Consider the following 23,633-nt stretch of genomic DNA (forward strand, 5'->3'; position numbering starts at 1 on the left):
CTTTTGATGGAAGACCACAGGAGACATTGAATGGAGCGTGTTGGGAATGGTGGGAGGTGTTTTACCAAGATCATTAATACATGAGCTGGAAGAAAAATGGGATACTAGCAGGTCAGCTTTATCCTTGGCTGAAGTGACAACAGAACCATCTGGTTTGGACAGAGGTGGGAGCAGAGATGGGCAAAAGTTGCGGCCAATAGCTTTGGCAAGAGACCAGAATGCTCGACTACCATTAGGGCAAGAAGCAAGTTTTCTACTCTTAGCCTGTTCAAACTCTAGTTTGGACTGATTAATATCTGCTTTACAATGGTTGCGAGCAGGGCTCCCACTCACAAATTTTACAAAAACTTAGATTGCAACTTAAATAAACCCAAAAAAACCCTAGTTTTCATCATATAGTATAGCAACACAAATAAGATAAAACTTACCATGCAAAAATATCTTTTATTTAATTGTAATCAGAATTTTCATCCCATTCAGTTCCCTCCACATTTATTTTTTGAAGTTCTTTCATTTTTTTCAAACGTTCTTCGTATCTTTTATGACAAGTTCCTTGTATGACTTCTTTTACCAATTGTGATTTAGGTTTCCATGTATAGCAATTTTGATTAGATCTGTTTATCACCTGTTTTGCCATTAGTCGATTTTTCACAGTTTCTGGTTTAAGGGAGTTTATGGCTTTTGTTTTTATATGGTTTACTTGGGAGAAGATTCTTTCTACGCTTGCCGAAGAGTGAGGTAAAATAGTTAGACTGGTCATAAAGTTAGAGCCGACTGGGCTAGCCGAGTGGGTAAAGTACCTGCCCGGCAACCCAAAGGTCGCGGGTTCGATTCCCGCCTCGGGCTTGGATCAAAGTACTGCAAAAACCTTGGGAGGTGCAATATGGCCACAGAAGCCGATGCGCCAACAACTACCAAAATCAAATCATAAAGTTAGATAAAATCTCATATTTAGAATTATTAAAGCCATCTTTTACATTATGTAACAGATACCAAAACTCAGGGATGGTTTTGTAAGAGAAATCTAAATCTTGATTTAAACGAAATGATCTCCATTCATCATCTAGAAGATCTAGTTTGTCTTCAGAAACAAGGTGAAGGAACTGCATTGCTAAATGGAAAATTGAGGATGGCGAATTGGCACGATTATGTATCACTGCTGGGTCAAGAACATTGAGACTGGCGATAATTCCATCATCATTTAGAGGAAATCTTTTTCTGATTTCCATACAAAGTTCAACAAGAAATTTTAAACAATCATTTTTAAACCTGCTTTCACTGTCACCAAGTGGTGTTGAATTTAATAAGGCCATACAACGGCCTCCCAAATATATTTTATTCAGAGGCTTATGATTTATTGCATTGCTTGGATCAATTTCAACCAGCTTGCACGAAGTAATGACTTCTTTTATGAAAAAACTAAGAATATTTTTATACTCAATTGAAACCATTGAATGAAGTAAGTGCAATCTGAAATGCTCAGATTGAAATTCAATATTCAGGCAGTTTATTTTCTCCAGTACATATCCTAAAAACAACAACATATGCTTAGTTCCTTTGGTGATCATAGTATTGTAAATATTCCCTGCACCATCGATTTTATCAATTTTTGATTGAGACTGAAAATAAAGAACTAACGCATCCCACTGCTCAATAATAATTTTTATTACATTGCCACGGGATAACCAACGTGTTTGTGCTAATTTGGGGATTTTATGCTTAGCAGTATCTACAACATCTTGAATCATTTTGAACTCGTTTAATCTTTTACTACTACGGGAAAAATAACAAGAGATATCTTTTTTAAATATTTCTAGATATGATGGTAGTACCTTGACTGAATGACTAGCACATAATGCAAAAGAATGGCAAACACATCCCATTATAAATACTGATGGTACATCCTTTTTTAGCAATGACTGGAACCCACTCTTAGTACCCATCATAGTGGCACAATTATCACTTCCAAAGCCAACGAGATTACTTATTTGAATGTTTTTTTCTATGAAAAGATCTTTTACAGCTTGATAAAGCCCTTCTGAAGTACCATTTTCGACACAAACAGTGTCAAGTAACACATCTACAACATCAAGTTTTTGAATATCAAAATATCTAACAACAACAGCTAGAACTTGCGATAAAGATAAATCTGTACTTTCATCTATTATCATTGAAAACTTGTTGTTTCTGCATATGTTAGAAATGTATATTTTTTCATGATAGGCTATGCCATCTTGTATAAGATAAGAGACTATAGTCACCTTCATCTGAACTTGTTTTGCAATATTGCTATCATGAAATGCTTTCTTACATGCTTCTATAAGGTGATCACATTGGGCAAATGGAATATTATGCTCAGAAATGAGTGCAGCAATTGTTAACTCTGCCTTTGCTACTTCTTCATTCTCCGTAGGTTTACGTTTTGTGAAGAACGTGTTTAACGTTGAACTTGTCTTAGCAATATTTGCACTTTTTTTATGTTTAACTGTATTTTTATGCACTAGTAACATCGATTTATTGGCATTCTTTAATTTCATTTCACAACAAATACAGTAAGACGCACCTTTTTCATTACTGTCTTCTTTCAACCAATCCTTTATTTCCAGATCTTCTAACCATTCATTTCTAAAATTTTTAGTATACCACCGTTTACTCATCTTTCTCTGTGGGGAACAAGTTTCAGACATTGTAGGCAATTTGTGGGTATGGCTAATTAGCAGTTATCTTATTTAAAATGTTCTATAAAATAAAAAATAAATCACTAATCCATTAACATAAAATAGAAATAGTTACTACAATTTAAATTTATTATATCACTGTATGTAGTACACGCATAAATGTAAAAATCACACCAAATAATGCAATAATACCACGAACGATCACGAAAGACTGTGCAGTAAAGACCGCCTTCCGCCTGCTCAATAGGCTGCGCATACATGTTAGTAACACAAACATGTATGCTTACATGTATGAACATGTAAGCGTAATTTCATAGTGTAGAACCCTGCGAAAACTTTGAAATCCTTTTACATTTGTAGTATTTTGTACAAGCACTTGAGATATTACAAATTATGATCAGTATTGTTAGAATATAAAATTAAGAAAATTGTAAACTGTTATTTATTAAATTTTATTGTATTTACAAGAAATAAAAATAAATTTTGACTTAAAATTAAAAATTACCGAAAAAACCCAGATAATGAGATATTTTTGTGAAAAAAAACCTATCAAACCAGATGACAATCAAAAAACCCAGATCTCGGTGGAAAAACCCAGGAGTGGGAGCCCTGGTTGCGAGCTTTGGTGTAGGCAGAAAATGAAACTGAAGAATTAGAAACAAGCCAATTACGATATGCAACATTCTTCTCTTGAACAGCCTTAGCACATTTATTGGAAAACCAAGGTTTAGGACGTAAAGGACAAGATTTTAAAGTGGAGTGTGGGATAAAGGATTCCATTCCTGCAAGAATAATTTCACTGACACGATCTGAGCAAATGTTGACATCAGAAGTTTTGAAACAGTTGTTGTTGTTGTTGTTGTTTGGTTTTTAGGAGCATTAGCAACTAAGGCCATATTGCTCCGGGAATATGCGGTGGTCATTCCCTGACCTTTCCGCATCCTCCGTATTTGGTGGTGACGGGCTCGAACCCCGGTCTAATCAAGAAGCGTGTGCTACGCACTGCTGCTCCTTCCCACCTGGCTACGGAGGCGCCCTTTGAAACAGTAATCCGACCGAGGAAAAGAAGAAAATAAATCTCGCAGGTCATCCCATTTTGCATTCTTGTAATGCCAAACAACACGAGGTTGGGAATAGCCATGAGATAAAGGTTCCATTGGAGAAGAGACAATCACCAAGTTGTGATCTGAAGTGCCTAAAGGACCTCTCATTTCGACTGTGTACTTAGAAGGGTTGTTTGTGAGAAAAAGATCAAGCGTATTGGCTGTATGATTAGGATTGTCCGGTATTCTTGTAGGTAAATGAACAATCTGTGCTAGGTCATTAGTAATTGCAAAAGCCTCAGCATCTTGACCTGCTGGGTCACTGTGACTAGAAAATGGAAGCCAGCTGGAGTTGTGAACATTAAAAAAATCACCAAGGAAAATTACCTCACTGTTAGGAAAGTTGGACTGGAGAAAGTCAAAGAGCTTCAAATGATTAGTGGAGTTGGGAGAATGGTAGAGACAACAGATGAATTTGACACAATGAGGTAGAGAGATTTTAAGCCAGAGAAGATCAAAAAGAGGAGATTCCAAATTGCCAAGTCTCTGACAGGGAATATCAGAACGGACATATGCACAAGTACCAGCTTTGAGGTGAAAGGAATCATATAGCGAATAATTTAGGCATCTGAGATGAGCAGTAGTTGAATCAACCGATAACTGAGATTCTGTCAGAAAAAGTACATGGGGTTTGGCAGACTGCAAGTGGAAATGGACATCGTTGAGATTAGAATTGAGACCACGTATATTTGTGAAATCAATTAGGAAGTGCTTGGGAGATTTAGATCTTTTCGCAGATAAGCTTGCTCTCTTAGTTTGACAATTCATGGTGTATTCAATAGTGAGAAAAAGTGGGTGGGACATGCTGTATGAAGTAATGAAATTTTTGGATATGGCGTACACGTGGTAAGAATATACCCAGATCCTTGACATAACGTGGCCTCGACAATGCTCCCCGCATACACACTACTCGGACTCCCTCCAGTCACTATCTGGCAGAGTAGAGGTAGTAAGATTATACACTAGCTGATCCGGAAGCCGCCTAGAGAGTTACCAATAGGTTCGGTCCGGTGTACTAACTAGCGGCCGGCCTGCGAACACCGTTTTAGAGCTGTACCCTCGAAATGTAAGGAATATTGGATATGGCCGCGACGTTCATCATAACCTCAAAAGTCATCAGTCATACTGCATGATGGAAGAGATAGGGAAGGGTTGACCGGAACTTAACAGTTCCGGTCAACAGCTCCTGCTCTTAACAGTCCCACCTGTGGAGGATGGGCTGCTTCCACAGGGGTGCCCCTCTATACTTTTAACTGCCTATTTACAGGTGAAAAGTCTTCCTATCATCTGCCTTCTTTATCTTTATCTGTTCCTCTCCTCCTCATTGTCTCCCCTTCTCCCTTTTTTGCTTTCCAGAGTTTTTTTTTTTTTTTTTTTTCATTTTTTCCTGGGGCCCTCCCTGGCAAGCTCAGGCATCATCCAGGGTTTACCCCTGCCAGAGACCTTTCTATTCCCTACTACACCCAGTCTGCCTCCCCCAGAGCAGAAGATGGGCGATGTGGAGTTCCACTTTGGGCCTTGCTGTTAAATAGCTGGAGATCAACACAACCCAACACTAAAACTCCCACTATCTCTGGCTTTATAGAGTTTGTACTGAAACACAGAAGAGTATACAAACTCTGTATTGTACACTCTGTCTCTATATATCCTCATTGGCAGATGTGAGTGACAACTTGCATTTTCACAGTGTTTGGGTATAGTTGTTTTCGCCAGTGAGAATGTATAATTTCTCCCTCCTCCCCCCCCCCAAAATTTTTTGTGTCCCTATATCTCAACATGATAGAATGTGTAAACATTGATAATTGAATGTAAGCATGTGTAAATGTATCTTTATCTCCCTGTATATTTATGCACATGTGTATAAATATTTATGTGAATGAATGTGTCCTGATATGCTTGTTTATACTTCGGTTCTTGTTGTTATTTGTTTTTAGAAGCATTAGCAACTAAGGCCATATTGCTCTGGGGATATGCGGTGGTCATTCTCTGATCTTTCCACATCCTCTATTTGGTGGTCACGGGCTCGAACCCCGGTCTAATCAAGAAGCGTGTGCTACGCACTGCTGCTCCTGCCCACCTGGCTACGGAGGCGCCATACTTAGGTTCTAGAGTGTTTACATGTGCATATGGGGGACATGACTGTTCATAGGTATGTGTGAATGTTTGTGCATGGGTGAACTTGCACATGTATGCATGTGAGTGCATGTATGTATAAATGTGTTTGAGTGAATGTATATATGTTCATGTGTGCTTGTGAATATAAAAGTGTATGAATTTTCACGTGTGTGTGTGTGTGTGTGTGTGTGTGTGTGTGTGTGTGTGTGTGTGTGTGTGTGTGTGTGTGTGTGTGTGTGTGTGTGTGGTGTGTGTGTGTGTGAATATATTGGTCTGCTTAACCTGCAAGATAAAAAAAAAAAAAAGAAAAGTGTCTATTCCTGTCATATTTAGGGTACTGTACTGAGTGGAATAAATGTGTGAGCATAGGGAGTGTATGAGAACATCCAATAAGTTATTAATATGTGTTAAATTTTACCCTGAATACATTAAAAAAAATTATCAATCCTGCAGGTTATGTTTCTTAAATATTCACGAATGCCAAGTGATCTATGTAAACTGTGCAATGGCTAAGTGAATGTCTGTGACCAGTTAAATAAATAAAAAAAAAGTGTGGTATGTCTTAGTACAGGGTTGTGAAAATTAGAGTATCCCTATGTAGAGGGCTCTGGAGTGAGTTCTAAGGCTCGTACTGAAGAGAAATTTGGACAACAGGTACAATAAAGAATGCGCTTGCCATTTATTGGAAGAAAAAAAAATTAGTTACAAAATTTGTCCCTATATGGCACTGTGGCAATACAAATCACTTGAACAGCATTACAGTTGTTCAATGTGTCCTCCATTTTGGTCAGCAACAGTTTCCATTCGAAGAACAGCATTTTCTACAGCAGAGCATAACATGTCAACTGGAATAGCCAGCACATGACGTCTAATACTGTCCTTCAGATCTGCCAGAGTTTGACATCCTTCCTGATACACTTGGTTCTTCAAAAAACCCCACAACCAGAAGTCGCATGGGGTGAGGCCCGGTGATCGGGGCAGCCAAGATGCCTGGAAACAATGGCTGATGACCTGTTCATCTGTAAAGTGTTGCCTTGGCAATCTTTGGACACAATGGTGGATGTGGGGGTGGCACACCATCTTGCATGAATATGGTATCCTGAAGGCACCCACATTGTTACAGCTCTGGTATTGCAAAATTTGCCGTTTCATAATATCACTGTCCAGTGACAGAACAGGTGTGGGTCCAGTTGGTGTTACCTGTTCAAAAAAATATGGCCCAATCATGAATGTGGCCATAAATCCACACCACACTGTCACTTTTGGAGAATGCAACAGGACCTCGTGGATAACTCAAGAGTTGTCTGTTGCCCAAATGCAACAATTGTGCGTATTCACTTGTCCATTTAAGCAGAAGTGGGCATCATCACTCCAAAGGATGTTCCATGGCCAAGTGATATCCACTGTCATTCGCGCCAGAAACTGAAGTGCGTATGTGAAATGAATATCTGCATCACCATGCTTTAGCTGCTGTAGAATTCACATCTTGTAAGGATAGTACCGCAACACCTGACGCATTACTAGCCTTACAGTGGAATATGGCACCTCCACTTCACGAGAAACAGTTGGCACACTTGCTCTACCACATGGAGATTGACTTGATAAATCCACGACAGCCATAGCCACATCTTCAACACGAGAGGAGTTCACTCATTTTCGACCTCTACCTGGCTGAACACCAAGATGTCTTGTTGCTTCAAATTTTGCAATCATTTTGCAGAAAGCGCAAGCAGTCATAGGTCCATGCCTTATGTGCTTCTGATAGCCGCAGCTGCATTGTTACTGTTCTGATAGTACAGCTTCACTAATAGCACCTTTTCCTGCAATGTTGTTGGAATTTCTGCTGTAGTGCAAGCAAACATCTACTGTATGATTTGAAGAGACTGCTTTGCTTTTATACAGTACAGTAGAGCTGGCGCTGTGGCAATAACTTAATGATTATGCAAATAATGTAAGTTATTTGCATAATCATAATTAAGATAGTTACGCACCATACAGTGACAAATTTTGTAACTAATTTTTTTTTTCAATAAATGGCGAGCGCATTCTTTATTGTACCTGTTGTCCAAATTTCTCTTCAGTATGAGCCTTAGAACTCACTACAGAGCCCTCTACATAGGGATACTTTAATTTTAACAACTCTGTATATGTTGTCTATATTTAGGTGGTAACTGTGTCATGTCTGATTGAAAGATGATGGATGTAAGATGGAAAATAAGCGACAGAAATTCATGTCATGAGCAATTAGTTTGTTTTCCCCTAGATATCTGTTAGAGAAAACAGTATACAGTATATACACATTGTGTAGGTGTAAGTATAACAGGACAGGTGAGTGAGTATTCAGAGTGTGTCGCATATGTGTTTGTTCTGACATGTACCTCCAAATCAATCAGACTGCAGTAGGGGCAACCTACTTATGAATTTCTCCTGCCTTGCTGATGTCATGCCTCTCCTCTTTAGAGGCACAACATGGGATCTGCTGACACTGGCTGCAGCTGACCTGCCCAGTGTGGGATTTCTTACCACATTGCACTATGTGCCCACTGCATGATCTTCCCTCACATAGGGCACTGTGACCCTACTACTTTACTCATCTTCTGAAGCCTAATCACCACCACCCCCATTCAAACATTTCACCTGCTGGGCTGTACCACTCCATATCTTTCTCTGTTCTCAACAATATCCCCTATGGATGATGGGGAATATTATTGAGAACAGGGGCGTCCCTCTATACCTTTAATTTCTGTTTCTTGGTGGACATCTCCACCTTCACGTTCAACTGTATTCCCCTACTCAAACTGTCTTCCCAGCACCCCTTTCCAACAAAAATTTCTGTTTTTTTTTTTTTTTTAATGGGAAAACATCTTTAGCGGAACCTACTAAATTTTGGACTGAAGTAAAACCAATTTGTCGTGAAAATGCGACGTGGAAATGATGCAAATTACATCACTTCCAAAATGATGCTAATGTGCTAACTCAGCGAAATCCAAGCCAATAGCCTAATTACCCATTTGATTGTAGCCATTTGAATGGTTAAAATCAAATGGCAGCATCTACAATAAAATGGCAGCTATAGGAAGTATGATTGGAACAATACAAGTTACGATAATTTGCCTCTGGCAGAAGCTACAAATGACATCACTTCTGCGTCACATTTTTTGTGACCGACCTGAAGTTGTTGTTGTTTGGTTTTAGGAGCATTAGCAACTAAGGCCATATTGCTCTGGGGATATGCGGTGGTCATTCCCTGACCTTTCTGCATCATCCGTATTTGGTGGTCACGGGCTCAAACCCCGGTCTAATCAAGAAGCGTGTGCTACGCATTGCTGCTCCTACCCACCTGGCTACGGAGGTGCCATACCGACCTGATTTATTCAGTTAAGTAAAATGCAAATGACCTTACTTCGCATGGTAGATGGTTTTATGTGAAATATCCTTTGCATTTCTTTTAGGTAGTTTGATTTATATATATATATATATTGATTACGAAATAAAAGAGCTTTTATATTGTAAATATTTTATTGATCATTCACAGATTTCCATGATTTCAGCTGGAAGACAAAATACAATGGTAACTAAAGTAAGAGACATATACTTGTGATTGCAACATATCTAAATGTCTCTGGTAAACAGCATTGATCGAGGTAATTGAGGTAGTTGAAATTGAGGGAAAATATGAGACAAAAAAGAAACTGCTGGTAAATGCTTGTATTGTTGCAGTAATGTGACAAATACTTATATTGTTGCAATCATAATATTCAACAAATGGCTACAATCAAATGAGTAATTAGGCTATTGGCTTGGATTTCACTAACCTCTTCCAAGCCAAGGATGGTTTCACATAAAACATCTTTCATACATAGAAAGTAAACACATTTTTTTTTTTAGGGACTCTTCCCCTAGCAACACCAAGGTTTGCTCCAGCCAGGGAACCTTAACTCTATGACCTGGTCCACCTTCTCATGGTGGTGGACAGACAACAACATGGGGTCCCTGGTTTCTTGGGACCCCACAGCTAAGGGGCCAGAGAAACAACATTGCAACAGAACCCCAGACTACACAATAATTCACACTATCTCTGGCCATTACAGAGTTTGTACTGTGACACATAGTATACTATGTGGAGTTGTGGGAGAGCCTGGTGCCACAAGACAGTAAACAGTATACACTATCCCTTCTTTACACATTGTACTCTCATATTCAAACTCTGCATCCCTTATGTCTAAGTGACACTATATCTCTGATAACCTTACAATGTCTGCATTTGATAACTCGATCAGTAATTCAAATTCGTCAAGTTTATTTACAATGCTCCTGGCATTGGTGTGCATGCAAGTATACATGCACCTGTTTTTACTCTTAGTGAATATAACAGAGCTCATGCATTTACTTCTTCCTTGATATTCCACAGCTGAATATGGAATCCCTGGCCCTTGCTAGGCTGCTGCATGTTCCAACAGAAGCAGTGCAAGAATCACTTTCACTTCTGCCAACAGTTCCAATTAATCTATTTGTGTATCCCTGCAAGCTAGCAGTTTCCAATCCATCCAACACTGCCTCAGTAGTATCAGCAAATATGCTCCAATTTGCACCCCTTCTATTTAAGTGTATCCCCTCCCTGTAAAAAGAGTTTCTCCTGTTAACAAGCTCAGATCATGCTGAGAAAAATTATAATCCATGAGCCTCGTGCAGTCTCTCTGGGGTTGAATTGATTGACAAGACACAACATGTACTCCTTCCTGTCATATCATGTCTAGGCAGAGTTGCAGACACTTTCAAATATAATCCTAATTCACAACTTTTTGATGCCTGTTAAGTAATTCCTCAGATCTCCTACTCTTAATATCATTAGTGCAACATGTAGACAGTATCACCTTTTGTGCCCTTAAAAGATGATATGTGCTCTATAACATTATCCCATTATCCCTCTATAACACGCCCTTTTGGTGGAGTAGATATACCCTGGTCCTATTTCACTTGTCCTTTTTTTTTTTTTTTGCGCAATATATTTCCCAATTCCCTGACAATAGAGTCACTGAAAATAACCCTCTTGTTGGACCAGTTCATTCTGCCTTATGATTGCCACTTTGTTGCCTGATGTAAAAGTGTAAGCTTTTGTGTTGAGTTGGGCAGCAGATAGTTTAGATTAGCCCCCATTTTAATTTCTTTGAGGGCATCTATCCTATTCTTCAAGCTCTCATATATGCCTGTCAGAATGCTGAGTTCACACCTAATTTCCGGTTCCAGTTAGTTCTGCAAACATTGCACAAACAGCACATTTTTTAAGAATTTAAGTAATGTAAGGCTGCGGTTTGAAATAGAACCATCTCTTCAGTTCTCCCCTGGCCACAGCATTCCGACTACTTTGAGCCTGTTGCTTTTCTTCTAGTAGTTGCCCTTTACAGTATATTAAGGCATTGCAGCAAACAGTACATCTGCTGTTTTTTTAGAGTAAGCTATTACAGTATATCTGTTGCTCTTTACAGTGCATTGAGAAATGGCATTATAATTAAGGTTATTTATTCTAGTTAACAAAAGCTAACTCCGATTTATTTTTTTATTTAGAAGTAATATTAGAATAATTTTCATATCTAATAACATAACCAAATATTTTATGCATGTATTATAAATATATAACTTAACAAAATATAAATATATAACTTAACAAAGGAATATTGCAAATTCTTATTTTTCATAAAATTTATTTTAAATAAAAAAGATTTTTTAATTTCAAATTTTTTTCATAGAATGCATGATGTCTTTTGTTATATTAATAAATGTTAGCTATTTATGCCCTACCTGAATTATGTCATTGTCACTAAGCTGCACTCCATATTTTTTGAAACATTTTCTCTTTGATTGATGGGTTATTCTTGCTTATATTTCTAACATCTGTTAAAAACTCTTTTTTTTTTGTTGATTTATTAGTCTGTTCAGAGGAATATCAGATGCTTCAGAGTATCCCTTGCAAGCAGCAAGAGTTTATCAGCATATTGTAGATGCTCTTGAAATAGCAGAAGAAGCATCAAGACATGCATATGCTACAGCTGAAAGAGCATATTTTGCGGTAATATTTATATTACATTTATATATTGTTATATAAAAATAAAGACTTAAATAATGTTTTTTTATATTAAGATATATACATATTTTATGTTATTTCACATCATTTTTGATATTATATTATATTTGTATTATTTTTTAATTCTATATTATTATTATTATTATTATTATTATTATTATTATTATTATCAGCCATATGGTGCAAAGAAGCCTGAGGCTTATGCTGCACCAGCCAAAAAAAAAAATTTCTGAATTACCCCAAGAGAGAGAGAGAGAGAGAGAGCCAGAAGTAGAAGGGAATCACCAAGGAAGAGAAGAATGATGATATCCAGCTCAGGACCCTGGGTGTGTGCCAAGCCCATACTCATCGGATGTGAGCCCCTGGGGTTGTGTAATCATTTCTTGTTATACTGCTCAAATGTCTTTTGTTTTTTCCATAAAATCAGATGATTTTCAAAGAATTTAGGGCACTGATTATTTTATCTTATCATGTCAGCATTTTATCAATTCATAATTTTTGGTAGCAAAAATTTCAGAACAGAAGAGAATAGCCAATTAATGTGATCACATACTGTATTAATTTTAATTTTTTTTATTTAATGAAACCCCTAAACATGAATGGTATTAGAACCTAGTAGTACTTAGTACCATGTATGGGTTGAAGGTTGAGAAGACAAAAGAAGAAGAAGATACATGTTGACATTAGACTTGAATTTCTGTAGATTGTAATTTTCAGGAAAAAAAATGAAAAGGACCTCCTCATGGGCTACTGCCTCATCATGGTAAGGAGGTTTGAGGTATGCTGGCAGGAGCTGAAGCTTCATCTCACCCCTTTCTTATGCCCTGTCTGGCTAGGGTGTCCCTAGCCAAACGGTCATAAGACAGGGGTGAGACAAAGTGTAGTCCACCATTGAAGACAATGTAAAATTAAAATGCTCAAAGAAAATGGGAGAAGACAGAGAGTGGGAGAAGACAGAGAGTGGTAATCAATGGACACTGCTCATCGTGGACTAATGTTATTAGTGGAGTCCCTCAGGGCTCAGTGTTGGGTCCATTATTGTTTTCTGTATTTATAAATGATATTGATGATGGTATATCAAGCTTAATGTCCAAGTTTGCAGATGATACAAAGGTTGGCAGGGTTGTCAAGGACACTACTGACACTATGCTGCTGCAACAGGATCTGGAAAGGTTGAGCAGATGGGCTGAGAGGTGGCAAATGAAGTTTAACATTGACAAATGTAAAGTACTACACATGGGAAACAGCAATCCCAGAGCAACGTATCAACTCTGTGGTACTACACTGACAGTGGTAGAGAATGAAAGGGACTTGGGGGTGATTGTGCAGGCAGATATGAAGTTCTCTGAGCAGTGCAGACGGGCTGCAAGAGTAGCTCATGGAGTATTGTCAATGATATACAGGAATTTTTCCAGCAGGGATAAGGAGGTGATTATTCCATTGTATAAGGCAATGGTCAGGCCACACCTAGAGTACTGTATACAGGTCTGGAGGCCTCATTTCAAGAAGGATGTAGAGCTGCTGGAACGAGTACAGAGAAGGGCAACAAGATTAGTGAATGGAACAAAGGGGTGCTCTTACGAAGAAAGGCTTAAGTTTTGCAAATTACAGTGTCTGGAGACTAGGCACCAGTGCGTGGTGATCTGATAGAGGTGTATAAAGCCTTGAATGGTTTAAGCATGCTCAATGCTGATGGGATTCTTCCTCTAGCTCAGAAAAATCACCTGAGAGGGCATAAATTCAAATTGAGGAAAGACAGATGTAGGATAGACGTGTGGAAATTTGCCTTTAGCCAGCGGGTGGTTGGTTGGTGGAACAGACTGCCATCCCTTGTGGTGGAGGTTGATAGCCTAAATAAGTTTAAGGCTCAGCTGGACAGGTATTTTGAACGAACAGAGGGGTGAAGTGGAAGTGGGTTTTTTTTTTTTTTTTTTGGCTGATGCTGCATAAGCTTGCTTTCTTGCATCAAATGCCTCTACTAATGCTAATGCTAATGCTAAAATTAAAGGATAGAAACCAAACTGACAGTAGGGAATCAACTAGAAATGGATTTGGGAAACTATAGGAAAAAGGAATAATAACTGAGGAACATGGAATGTAAGGTCTCTTAATGGGGTTAAAAAGAAGTAGAAGAAGAATTAGAAAATAGAGAAATTAAGATTTGTGCTCTAACAGAAACTAAAAAGAAAGGGAAAGGTATAATAAATGTGGGAAATTATATATCAATATATAGTGGGATGCAGAAAATTCAAAGAGCTGCTAAAGGCATAGGGATACTTAAATACATGAGTCATTGAAACAAAACATAGAACAATATAATGTAGAATTAGAAAGAATATTACATGTAAAAATAAAACTGCAAAAGAAAATGTTAAACATATTAAGCACATATATGGCCTAGAAGACTAAGAAACTCAAACAAGAAGTTGATAAATTCTGTAATTAACTACAAGAGTTAACTAATAAGAAAGATAATAAGAATGAATTAGTAATAATAGCAGGAGACTTACTTGCCTGAATAGGAAATAAAGTAATACTGGAATTTATCAACAGTTTAATGAAGAGACAAATAAACTAAAATGGAAATAATTATTATATTTTTGTACAGGCTGTGAATACAGAATTAACAACACATTTTTTGAACAATATAAAATAACATGGACAAATAATATGGGCAATAACTCAGTAATTGATTATATAATCATTAATAGAAATATAAAACTGGAAAATAAAAAGGACGTAAAAGCAATTCCATCAGTAGATATTCAAAGCAATCATAAATTAATAGTGGAAACATTCAGATTTAGAGAATTCTTTTAAGAAAAAGCAAAAATTAAACAAAGATAAAGAAACAAAACTCAGAATCAAATTATTACAAGGTGCAAGTATTAGGAATCTATACAGAAATAGATTGAGAACGTATATTTAGAATTAAAAGAAACAGAATTAATATGAAAATCAGTCAGTAGAAAAAAAAATGGGAAAGTATTAAAATTTCCATAAATAAAAATGTGAATAGGAAACAATATTCATATTTTTCCTATGAAACACAATAGGAGAATGAAATATAAAAAATAATAAAAAAATGGTCACCATGGTATACAGAAGTAAAAGACTTGGTAAGATCAAAGCAAAAGCATTTCAAAAACATTTATTAAATAAAACAGATGCACAGATATATCAAGAATATAAGGAGAATTGAATATTATTCTTAATCAATTAAAAAAAAAAGTAAATATAATCAATGAGGAGATAAGAAAAATAAAACAAGAGTATTGGGATAGGTTTTCAAAAGAATTAGAAAACAATTTCTATGGAGCACAAAGAAAAATTAGGTGAATAATATGGAAATAAAGAAAATAATTAAATAATTGTGTTAAAATAATAAACATAGATTCAGTTATGTGGGTAAATTATTTTAAAAAATTATATACAATGAAAGGGCAGCATATATTAGAAAACAAAGAAAACAAGATCAGTGAAGAGGATATAGAATTAAGTATGAAAGAAAAGTGCATTAAAAGATAAAATAAATAATGTTTTACTAAAATGTGGAGGAGAAAAGCTAACTACAGAATTAATAGAGTTATTGAAACAGATTTTTAAAGAAAAAAACATACCAAGTGATGGAGAAAAATATAACAATATTAACATATCCTAGTTCATTTCTCCGTAGCTAGGTGGGAAGGAGCAGCAGTGCATAGCACACCCTTCTTGATTAGACCGGGGTTCGACCCGTCACCACCAAATACGGAGGATGCGGAAAGGTCAGAGAATGACCACTGCATATCCCGGAGCAATATGGCCTTAATTGCTAATGCTCCTAAAAACCAAACAACAAACAAACAAACCTAGTTCATTTCACAAATATACATGGTCTCAGTTCTAATCTCAATGATGTACATTTCCAATTACAGTCTGCCAAACCCCATGTACTTTTTCTGACAGAATCTCAGTTATCGGTTGATTCAACCACTGCTCATCTTAGTTGCCCAAATCATTCGCTGTATACAGGCAGTTCTCGCTTTATAAGTTCCTGGGTTTACGAGTTTTTTTTCCCCCAAGTATCAAGTTTCAATAAAATCGAAAATATGAACATTAATTGCAAAAAAAAAATGAATGATAAACATTCATAAATACCGCATTCCAAACGACGTGCATAGCTATATATATTACAATATTAATCAGTTCCGGAGACACCATCGTATTGTTAAAATATCGTGATGTGAATAACACATTGTTTTTTAGTAATTCATTTCAAGATCTCGGAAGTTGAAATTTTCGCTGTATAACTAAGCTATTTATCTCTCTAAAATGTCATTTTTAAGGTCACCAGCATGACCTTAAGGCCATATAAAAGGTCATGAGCATGGTTTGTAAATTGTATTAGTTACCAATTCAAATCATTACATTTTCATCGTTATCATATGTTCCGTAATAAGAATCAATTTTGAATGGCTTTGTGATATTTTTCTAAAGCACATTTCTGGAGGTCACGATCATAAAACAATAAAAACAATTGGCACTTTCCAGTTTATTGGGCTTTTCTGTTACTGCAAGCAATTAAATGGATAGTAAACTCGATCTTCTTGCATTTGCAAAAATACTGATAGTTGGAATTGTGTGGTTTTTACATTATTATGGTGAAATGTGTTTCCCCTTTACTGAAATCTTCAATCTTATAAAAAACATAAATAAATTTTCAGAATCTACTCTTCATTCCTTTTTTTTAAAGCTTCGTAAACTTGTTACTCCACGCGAATTGTGTTAAAATTGTGTGCTGTTAAAAATGCTTATGAATGCAATCATGAAATTTATAATTAAAAGAGATTATCATGGAAACACATCTTGAAGCATTTCTGAAGAGGAAGACAACTCCTTGTGCAACAAACCAACGTGTGCTGAGCCAATAATGAGTGATCAACAAGTGTGCATTTAGTTGTTGATGATGAAGAATAAACATTCTTTAACATTTGTAAGTCATAAATAATTTTTATATTATTATAATTTGCTTGATATTACAGGCAATGTTTTTGTTTCTTTCGATAAATCAATCATTGTTTAAACATAAATTAATTAGCTAACTAATTTCATTGTTGAGAACGTAACCCCTATTTTTAATCTTATGTCTATGGGAAATAAATTCCAGCTTTACGAGCTGGAATGAATTAACTTGTAAAATCGAGAACTACCTGTAATTCCTTTTGCCTCAAAGGTGGTACTTGTGCATATGTCTGTTCCGATATTCCCTGTCAGAGACTTGGTAATTTGGAATCTCCTCTTTTTGATCTTCTCTGGCTTAAAATCTTTCTACCTCATTTTGTCAAATTCATCTGTTGTCTCTACCATTCTCCTAACTGATCACTTGGAACTCTTTGACTTCCTCTCTTTGCAACTTGACTTTCTCCAGTCAAACTTTCCTAACAGTGAAGTAATTTTCCTTGGTGATATTAATGTTCACAACTCCAGCTGGCTTCCATTTTCTAGTCATACTGGCCCAGCTGGTCGAGATACTGAGGTTTTTGCAAATACTAATGGCCTCGCACAGATTGTTCATTTTCCTACCAGAATACTGGACAATCCTAACCAAACAGCCAACACGTTTGATATTTTTCTCACAAACAACCCTTCTCAGTACACGGTCGAAGTGAGCGGTTCTTTAGGCACCTCAGATCACAACTTGGTGATTGTCTCTTCTCCAATGGAGCCTTTATTTCATGGCTATTCCCAACCTTCTGTTGTTTGACATTACAAGAATGCAAAATGGGATGACCTGCCAGATTTCTTTTCTTCTTTTTCTTGGTTGGATTACTGTTTCAAAACTTTTGATGTCAACATTTGCTCAGATCATGCCAGTGAAATTATTCTTGTAGTAATGGAATCCTTTATTCCAAACTCCACTTTAAAATCTCGTCCTTTATCTAAACCTTGGTTTTCCAATAAATGTGCTAACACTGTTCAAGAAAAGAATGTTGCATATCGTAATTGGCTTGTTTCCAATTCTTCAGTTTCATTTTCTGCCTACACCAAAGCTCACAACAACTGTAAAGCAGTTATTCATCAGTTCAAACTAGGTTTTGAGCAGGCTAAGAGTAGAAGACTTGCTTCTTGCTCTAATGGTAGCCAAGCATTCTGGTCTCTTGCCAAAGCTGTTGGCCACAACTTTTGCCCATCTCTGCTCCCACCTCTGTCAAAACCAGATGATTCTATTGTCACTTCAGCCAAGGATAAAGCTGACCTGCTAGCATCTCATTTTTATTTCAACTCATGTATTAATGATCTTGGTAAAACACCTCCCACAATTCCCAACATGCTCTGTTCAATGCCTCCTGTGGCCTTCTGACAAAAGGTTGTCAGAACAATTTTAACGAACTTTGAAGCTCCACATCCTGATGATATTTCTCCACTTATTCTCAAAACCTGTACTCCTGAACTTACTCTTGTTCTTTGCTGCATTTTTTCACTTTCTTATTCCAAAGGTGTTTTTCCTTCTGCTTGGAAATTTGCTCATATCCAGCCAGTTCCTAAAAAGGGTGACAAATCACTCCCATCCAATTATCGTCCCAATGCAATTACTTCTACTCTTTCTAAAGTAATGGAGAAATCAATTAACGGGCAACTCTTAAACTATCTAGAAACCTTCCATCTGATCAACGATCGCCAGTATGGATTCCATCAGTGTCGATCCACTGGTGATATTCTGGCTTATGTTACCCATTTATCGACAAATTCAATAGAAAAGTTCAGTGAAACACAAGCAGTTGCTCTTGACATCTCAAATGCTTTCGATCATGTTTGGCGTAAAGGTCTTCTTAACAAGCTTTGTCATCTTATGGTTTGCCTACTGTTTTTTGTAATTCGTTATCCAGGCCGCTCACTGAGGGTGATGGTAGATGGCTCTCTGTCTTCTAACTTCTCCACTAATGCTGGTGTCCCCCAAGGTTCATTTCTTTCCCCCACTCTTTTCCTCTTGTATATTAATGACCTTCTTCCATTGACCAGAAATCCTATCCATAGTTTTGCTGATGATAGCACATTGCATTCCACTTTCCAGTTTGAGAAACCTCGCCCAGCTCAATCAGCTTCAACTTCTCGAATATCCGCTATGAATTCCTTAAATGCTGATCTCCAGATATTTCTCCAATGGGGCAAAGACAGTTTAGTTGATTTCAATGCTTCTAAAACTCAGTCTTGTTTTATCTCGCAAAAAGGATTCTTCTGCTCCTATGCTTATCTTTGGTGACATTCTGATTCCTAAGCAAGATGATAAATCTCTTTTGTGGATTACCCTGACTTCTAATCTCTCTCTCCCTCTCTTGGAACATGCACATTACAAATATTGCTTCCTATGCATCAAAATAACTTGGTTTTCTCTTTTGCTCTTGGCGTTACTTTTCTCCTAAACAGCAGTTCACTCTGTACAAATCACAAATCTGCCCTACCGTGGAATATTGTTCCACATCTGGTGTGGTGCCCCCAAAACCTCTCTCAGATTTCTAGATTCCATTCAGAAGAGGGCAGTTAGGTTAATTAATGACTCATCTCTAACAGAGTCTCTCCAGTCCTTGTCTCATAGTCGTACTGTTTCTGCTGCACATCTTTTCTATAGATATTTCCACGGGCACTGTTCTTCTGAATTGGCTTCTATAATTCCCACTCTCTCTTTTAAAACAGTCCGAACCTGTGTCTCCACCAGCCAACATCCATTTACTGTCCAACTTCAACCTCACAGAACCAACTTTTCATCTTCCTCATTTTTTCATTCAGCTGCTGTTTTCTGGAACAACCTTCCTTCATATATATTTCCTAAAAATTACAGTCTACAGAAGTTGAAGTCTAATGTCAACAAATATCTTCTTTCAACTTCTCAACTTCAAACCCATGCACTCCACAGTACTAAGTACTATAGGTTTTAATACCTCTCGTGTTTGGGGTTTTCATAAAAAAAAAATATGCATATACATTTATAAAAAAGGATATAAGGAATTTTTAGAAAATTATAGAGGTATAAATTTATTAAACACTTCATTGAAACTGTATGCAAAGGTAATATCAGAAAAATTTGATGAAATTTTAGAATTAAGTGATGAGCAGTAAGGAACAAGGATTTAGGAAAAATCGATCATGCATAGGTGCAACATTTATGATAAAGTAGATAATAGAAAATTCCTTAGAGTATTATAGACCAATTTATGTGTTTTGTAGATTTAACAAAAGTTTTTGAGATAGTTACAATAAATGATGTAATAGAAATCTTAAAGTTGTGCAAAGTTCCTAAACAATTAATAGAAAAATTCGTAAACAATAATGAGTAAATTATTCTTAATCAATTAATTAGTAATGATAGACAAATATAGACAGTAAACAGATAATCTAATCAGATTAAGGAATTACTGAGGAAATAGAAATGACTGAAGGAATAAGACATGGAGACACTGAGTCCAACTCTCTTCGACTTGATAAGGGATGAATTCATTAATGAAATAAATAGACTAAATAAAGAAATTATGATAAAAAAAGTAAATATAATCTGCTATGCAGATGATGGAGTATTGCCAGAAAATAAAAACAATTTGCAAAAAATGCTACATCATTTTAATAAGAAAGCAATAGATACAATGTGAAAATATCCATAGGGAAAACAAAAAGCTTAAGAGTAGAAAAATAACCACTAAGAAGTAAATTATAATTCGAAGGGAAAATGATAGAACAAATAATATAATTTAACTACCTAGGAATAGAAATAAATAGTTCAGGAAAAATGCTTGAAGAAGTAGAAGAACAAGCATTGAAAGTGAGCAGAATATTGGGGGGGGGGATTAAATAATATAATTTGGAACAATCCAAACATCAAACTGGGATGTGAAAGTTAAACGTATTACACTGAGGTAAGACCTATAATAACATATGCAGCTGAGACAAGAGGTACAATAGCAAAAATGAAACCACAGAAACTAATTAAGAGATAAAGTAAAAAAGTGAGGAAATCAAGAAAAAAATGTAAAATACAACCTGTTAAGAATGAATATAAAATAGAAAAAAAAGAATGGGAAAAACATGTAAATAGGATGGAAGATGACACATTCACAAAAATAGTACAGAACTGGAGAACCACCAGCAAACAAGGTAGAGGAAGGCCAAGAAGAAGATAGAAGGATGACATACCTAATCCAACAACCAGTATGCTTAATGGGAAAATAAACGAAGACATGTGAAGGAAGCTTGTTCCAGAAAGCTGAAGGGACAAATGAGGAAGAAGAAAAGTTGGTTTTGAGTTTGAAGTTGTACAGTAAATGCCTGCTGATTGGTTGCATCATGTATTCGGACTGATTCGGAGGAACTGCAGAAGCCAAGAAGAACAGTGCCCATGGAAGTATCCATAGAAATGGCATGCAGCAGAAACAGAATGTCTGTGAGACAGAGTGGAGAGATTTTGTAAGAGATAGGTCATTTCATTGATTAGCTTGACTGCTTTCATTTGAATGACATCTAGAAAAGTGTGAGTGGATTTGGGGTGGCATCACCCCAGATATGGGAATAACATTCTATGGTAGAGTGGGTTTGAGATTTGTAAAAAGTGAGTAGTTGTTTAGAAGAAAAGTAATGCCAAGAGAGATTAGAGATCAGGATAATCCCTTTAAGAGATATGTGATGTTGTCTAAAAAGCTGAATGTTATTGAAAATGAGCATAGGAGCTATAGACTTCTTTTTAAGATAGGACTAAGATAGGACTGAGTTTTAGAAGGATTGAAATTAACTTAGTTATCTTTTTTACCCCATTGAAGAATTACCTGTGGATTGGCACTTAAGGAAATAGTAGTGGATATTCGAGAAGTTGAAGCTGCTTGTGCAGGAAAAGATTTCACAAATGAGAAGGCAGAATGCAGTGTGCTGTCATCAGAAATCTATGGATAGGATTTCCAATCAGTGGAAGAAAATTATTAATATACAAGAGTAAAATAGAGAAAAACACAACTGAACTTTGGGGAACACCAGCATTAACGGAAAAGTTATAAAACAGAAAACCATCTACCATCACTACTTAAGACTGTGATTGACTAAGATTATTTAATTTTAGGAGAGTATAGAGAGAGAGAGCGACAGCCACTAATCCCATACTGGTGATTAATGCACAATAAATATATCCTGATGGGCATATTGGACAAGGCACTACAGTTGTATGATTTGGATCAGACAAACAAATTTTGCTGCTACAGTTGTATGATTTGGATCAGACAAACAAATTTTGCTGCTACTTGAATAATGCTGTAATGCAATTAGGTACCTTTTAAACTAGGTTACCAAGCCCAGTGTGGGATGAGTTATATATTTCTTCAATATTGGAGCTGAAATTAATTTGTGTATGTATAGTATGATAAAGAAATCATTGTTTTCAGTAGACATGAAAATAGAAACTACTTACTTACACTAAATAAGAAATCCCATTTTATTGTTTTTATGCTTTTGTTATTTGTTCAGGCTTATCCAGGAATAGATGAGTCTATGGCACATGAAGCTCAAGAGATGAAGAAACGTAGTGAAAAACTGTTAACAGAAGGAACAGGGCTTACAGTAAATGCTTCAGGTATTTTCAGTTACTAGTTACTGTTCATGACTTATATTATTAGTATTATATAAAAAGTTATTAATTTTTTAGTTGCACAACAGCAGCTAATATCATTTTTAATAATAAATCTGCATTCTGCATATTAAATTATAAATTCTAGCATCTTAACATTTAGAAGGCTAAGACTGCTAAGAGGAATTTAAGGAGTTTGGCAAAAGCATTTAGAATTTAGAATGCTAGGCATTCTAAATGCTGCATGATTTATATTAAATTATAAATCTTAGTATTCTTAACATTCTAAATCTTAGGATGCTAATTGTTTTAGTCATGTAATTTTGAATTGTGTAATTCAGTATGTATAAATATAAATAGAAATCCTATATGATTCTTAAATTTATGGTGAAGGATTCACATGTTATATACAATATTTTATATATGAAGTATTTATTTCTTTGTTCAGAAGATTATTTATTAAATAAGTTTCATTATTGAAATTTTATAATGAAGATACTTTGAAAATAATGACCATAGGTAGAAAAATGCCTTAAGTGAGATTTTTTGTATGATTTTTTTAAGAGTTGCAGGATACACTGGGAAAAAAGACAATATTGTTAGACAGAATTGAAATAGACACGAATCGTGGAATTGCTACAACAGCTACCATTCATGAAGAAATTAATAAATTCCCCAGAGGTAAGTACATTTTTCTAGAATAGTAAATCCAGAAATTTAAAGATAAAGATAACTTTATTTCATTTTTATTAGTTAGTTTGCTTAAATATTAATTGCTTAATTCCAAATGCAAGTTGAAAATCAAATAATTTTTTGTAGAAAAGAAATCCAGTCTCTATGAAAATTTTCTATTGTGTTATGTGGAGAACCAACTTAAAAAAAAAAAAAATATCACCATTATTAACAAATAGTTTAAAATAAAATATCCCTATCTATACAGTGTCCCCAGAAATCCAATGCTGTAATAGAACAGTGTTTCAAATAAAATTAGTTTTAGAAATCTGTTAAAATTATTTATTACAATTTACCCCCCACCCCCCACCACACACACCACCAAATCCAGCAACTATAGGATT

General features: G+C 36.0%; 1 protein-coding gene across 6 annotated transcripts in view; it reads left to right on the forward strand.

Annotated features, from left to right (window-relative positions):
- The window catches only part of LOC150087516 (laminin subunit alpha lam-3-like), a 746,420-nt gene that overhangs the window by 547,851 nt on the left and 174,936 nt on the right, over positions 1-23,633 (forward strand). For all 6 annotated transcript variants that reach the window (XM_090371226.1, XM_090371225.1, XM_090371229.1 and 3 more), the window contains 3 exons: positions 11,825-11,963; positions 22,458-22,563; positions 23,122-23,238. In XM_090371226.1, the coding sequence (XP_090227352.1) occupies positions 11,825-11,963; positions 22,458-22,563; positions 23,122-23,238 (362 nt within the window). The remainder of the gene's footprint in view (positions 1-11,824; positions 11,964-22,457; positions 22,564-23,121; positions 23,239-23,633) is intronic.

Source organism: Mastigoproctus giganteus, chromosome 4, assembly GCF_048544385.1.
Source record: "Mastigoproctus giganteus isolate SK-2022 chromosome 4, ASM4854438v1, whole genome shotgun sequence".
Lineage (NCBI taxonomy): Eukaryota > Metazoa > Arthropoda > Arachnida > Uropygi > Thelyphonidae > Mastigoproctus > Mastigoproctus giganteus.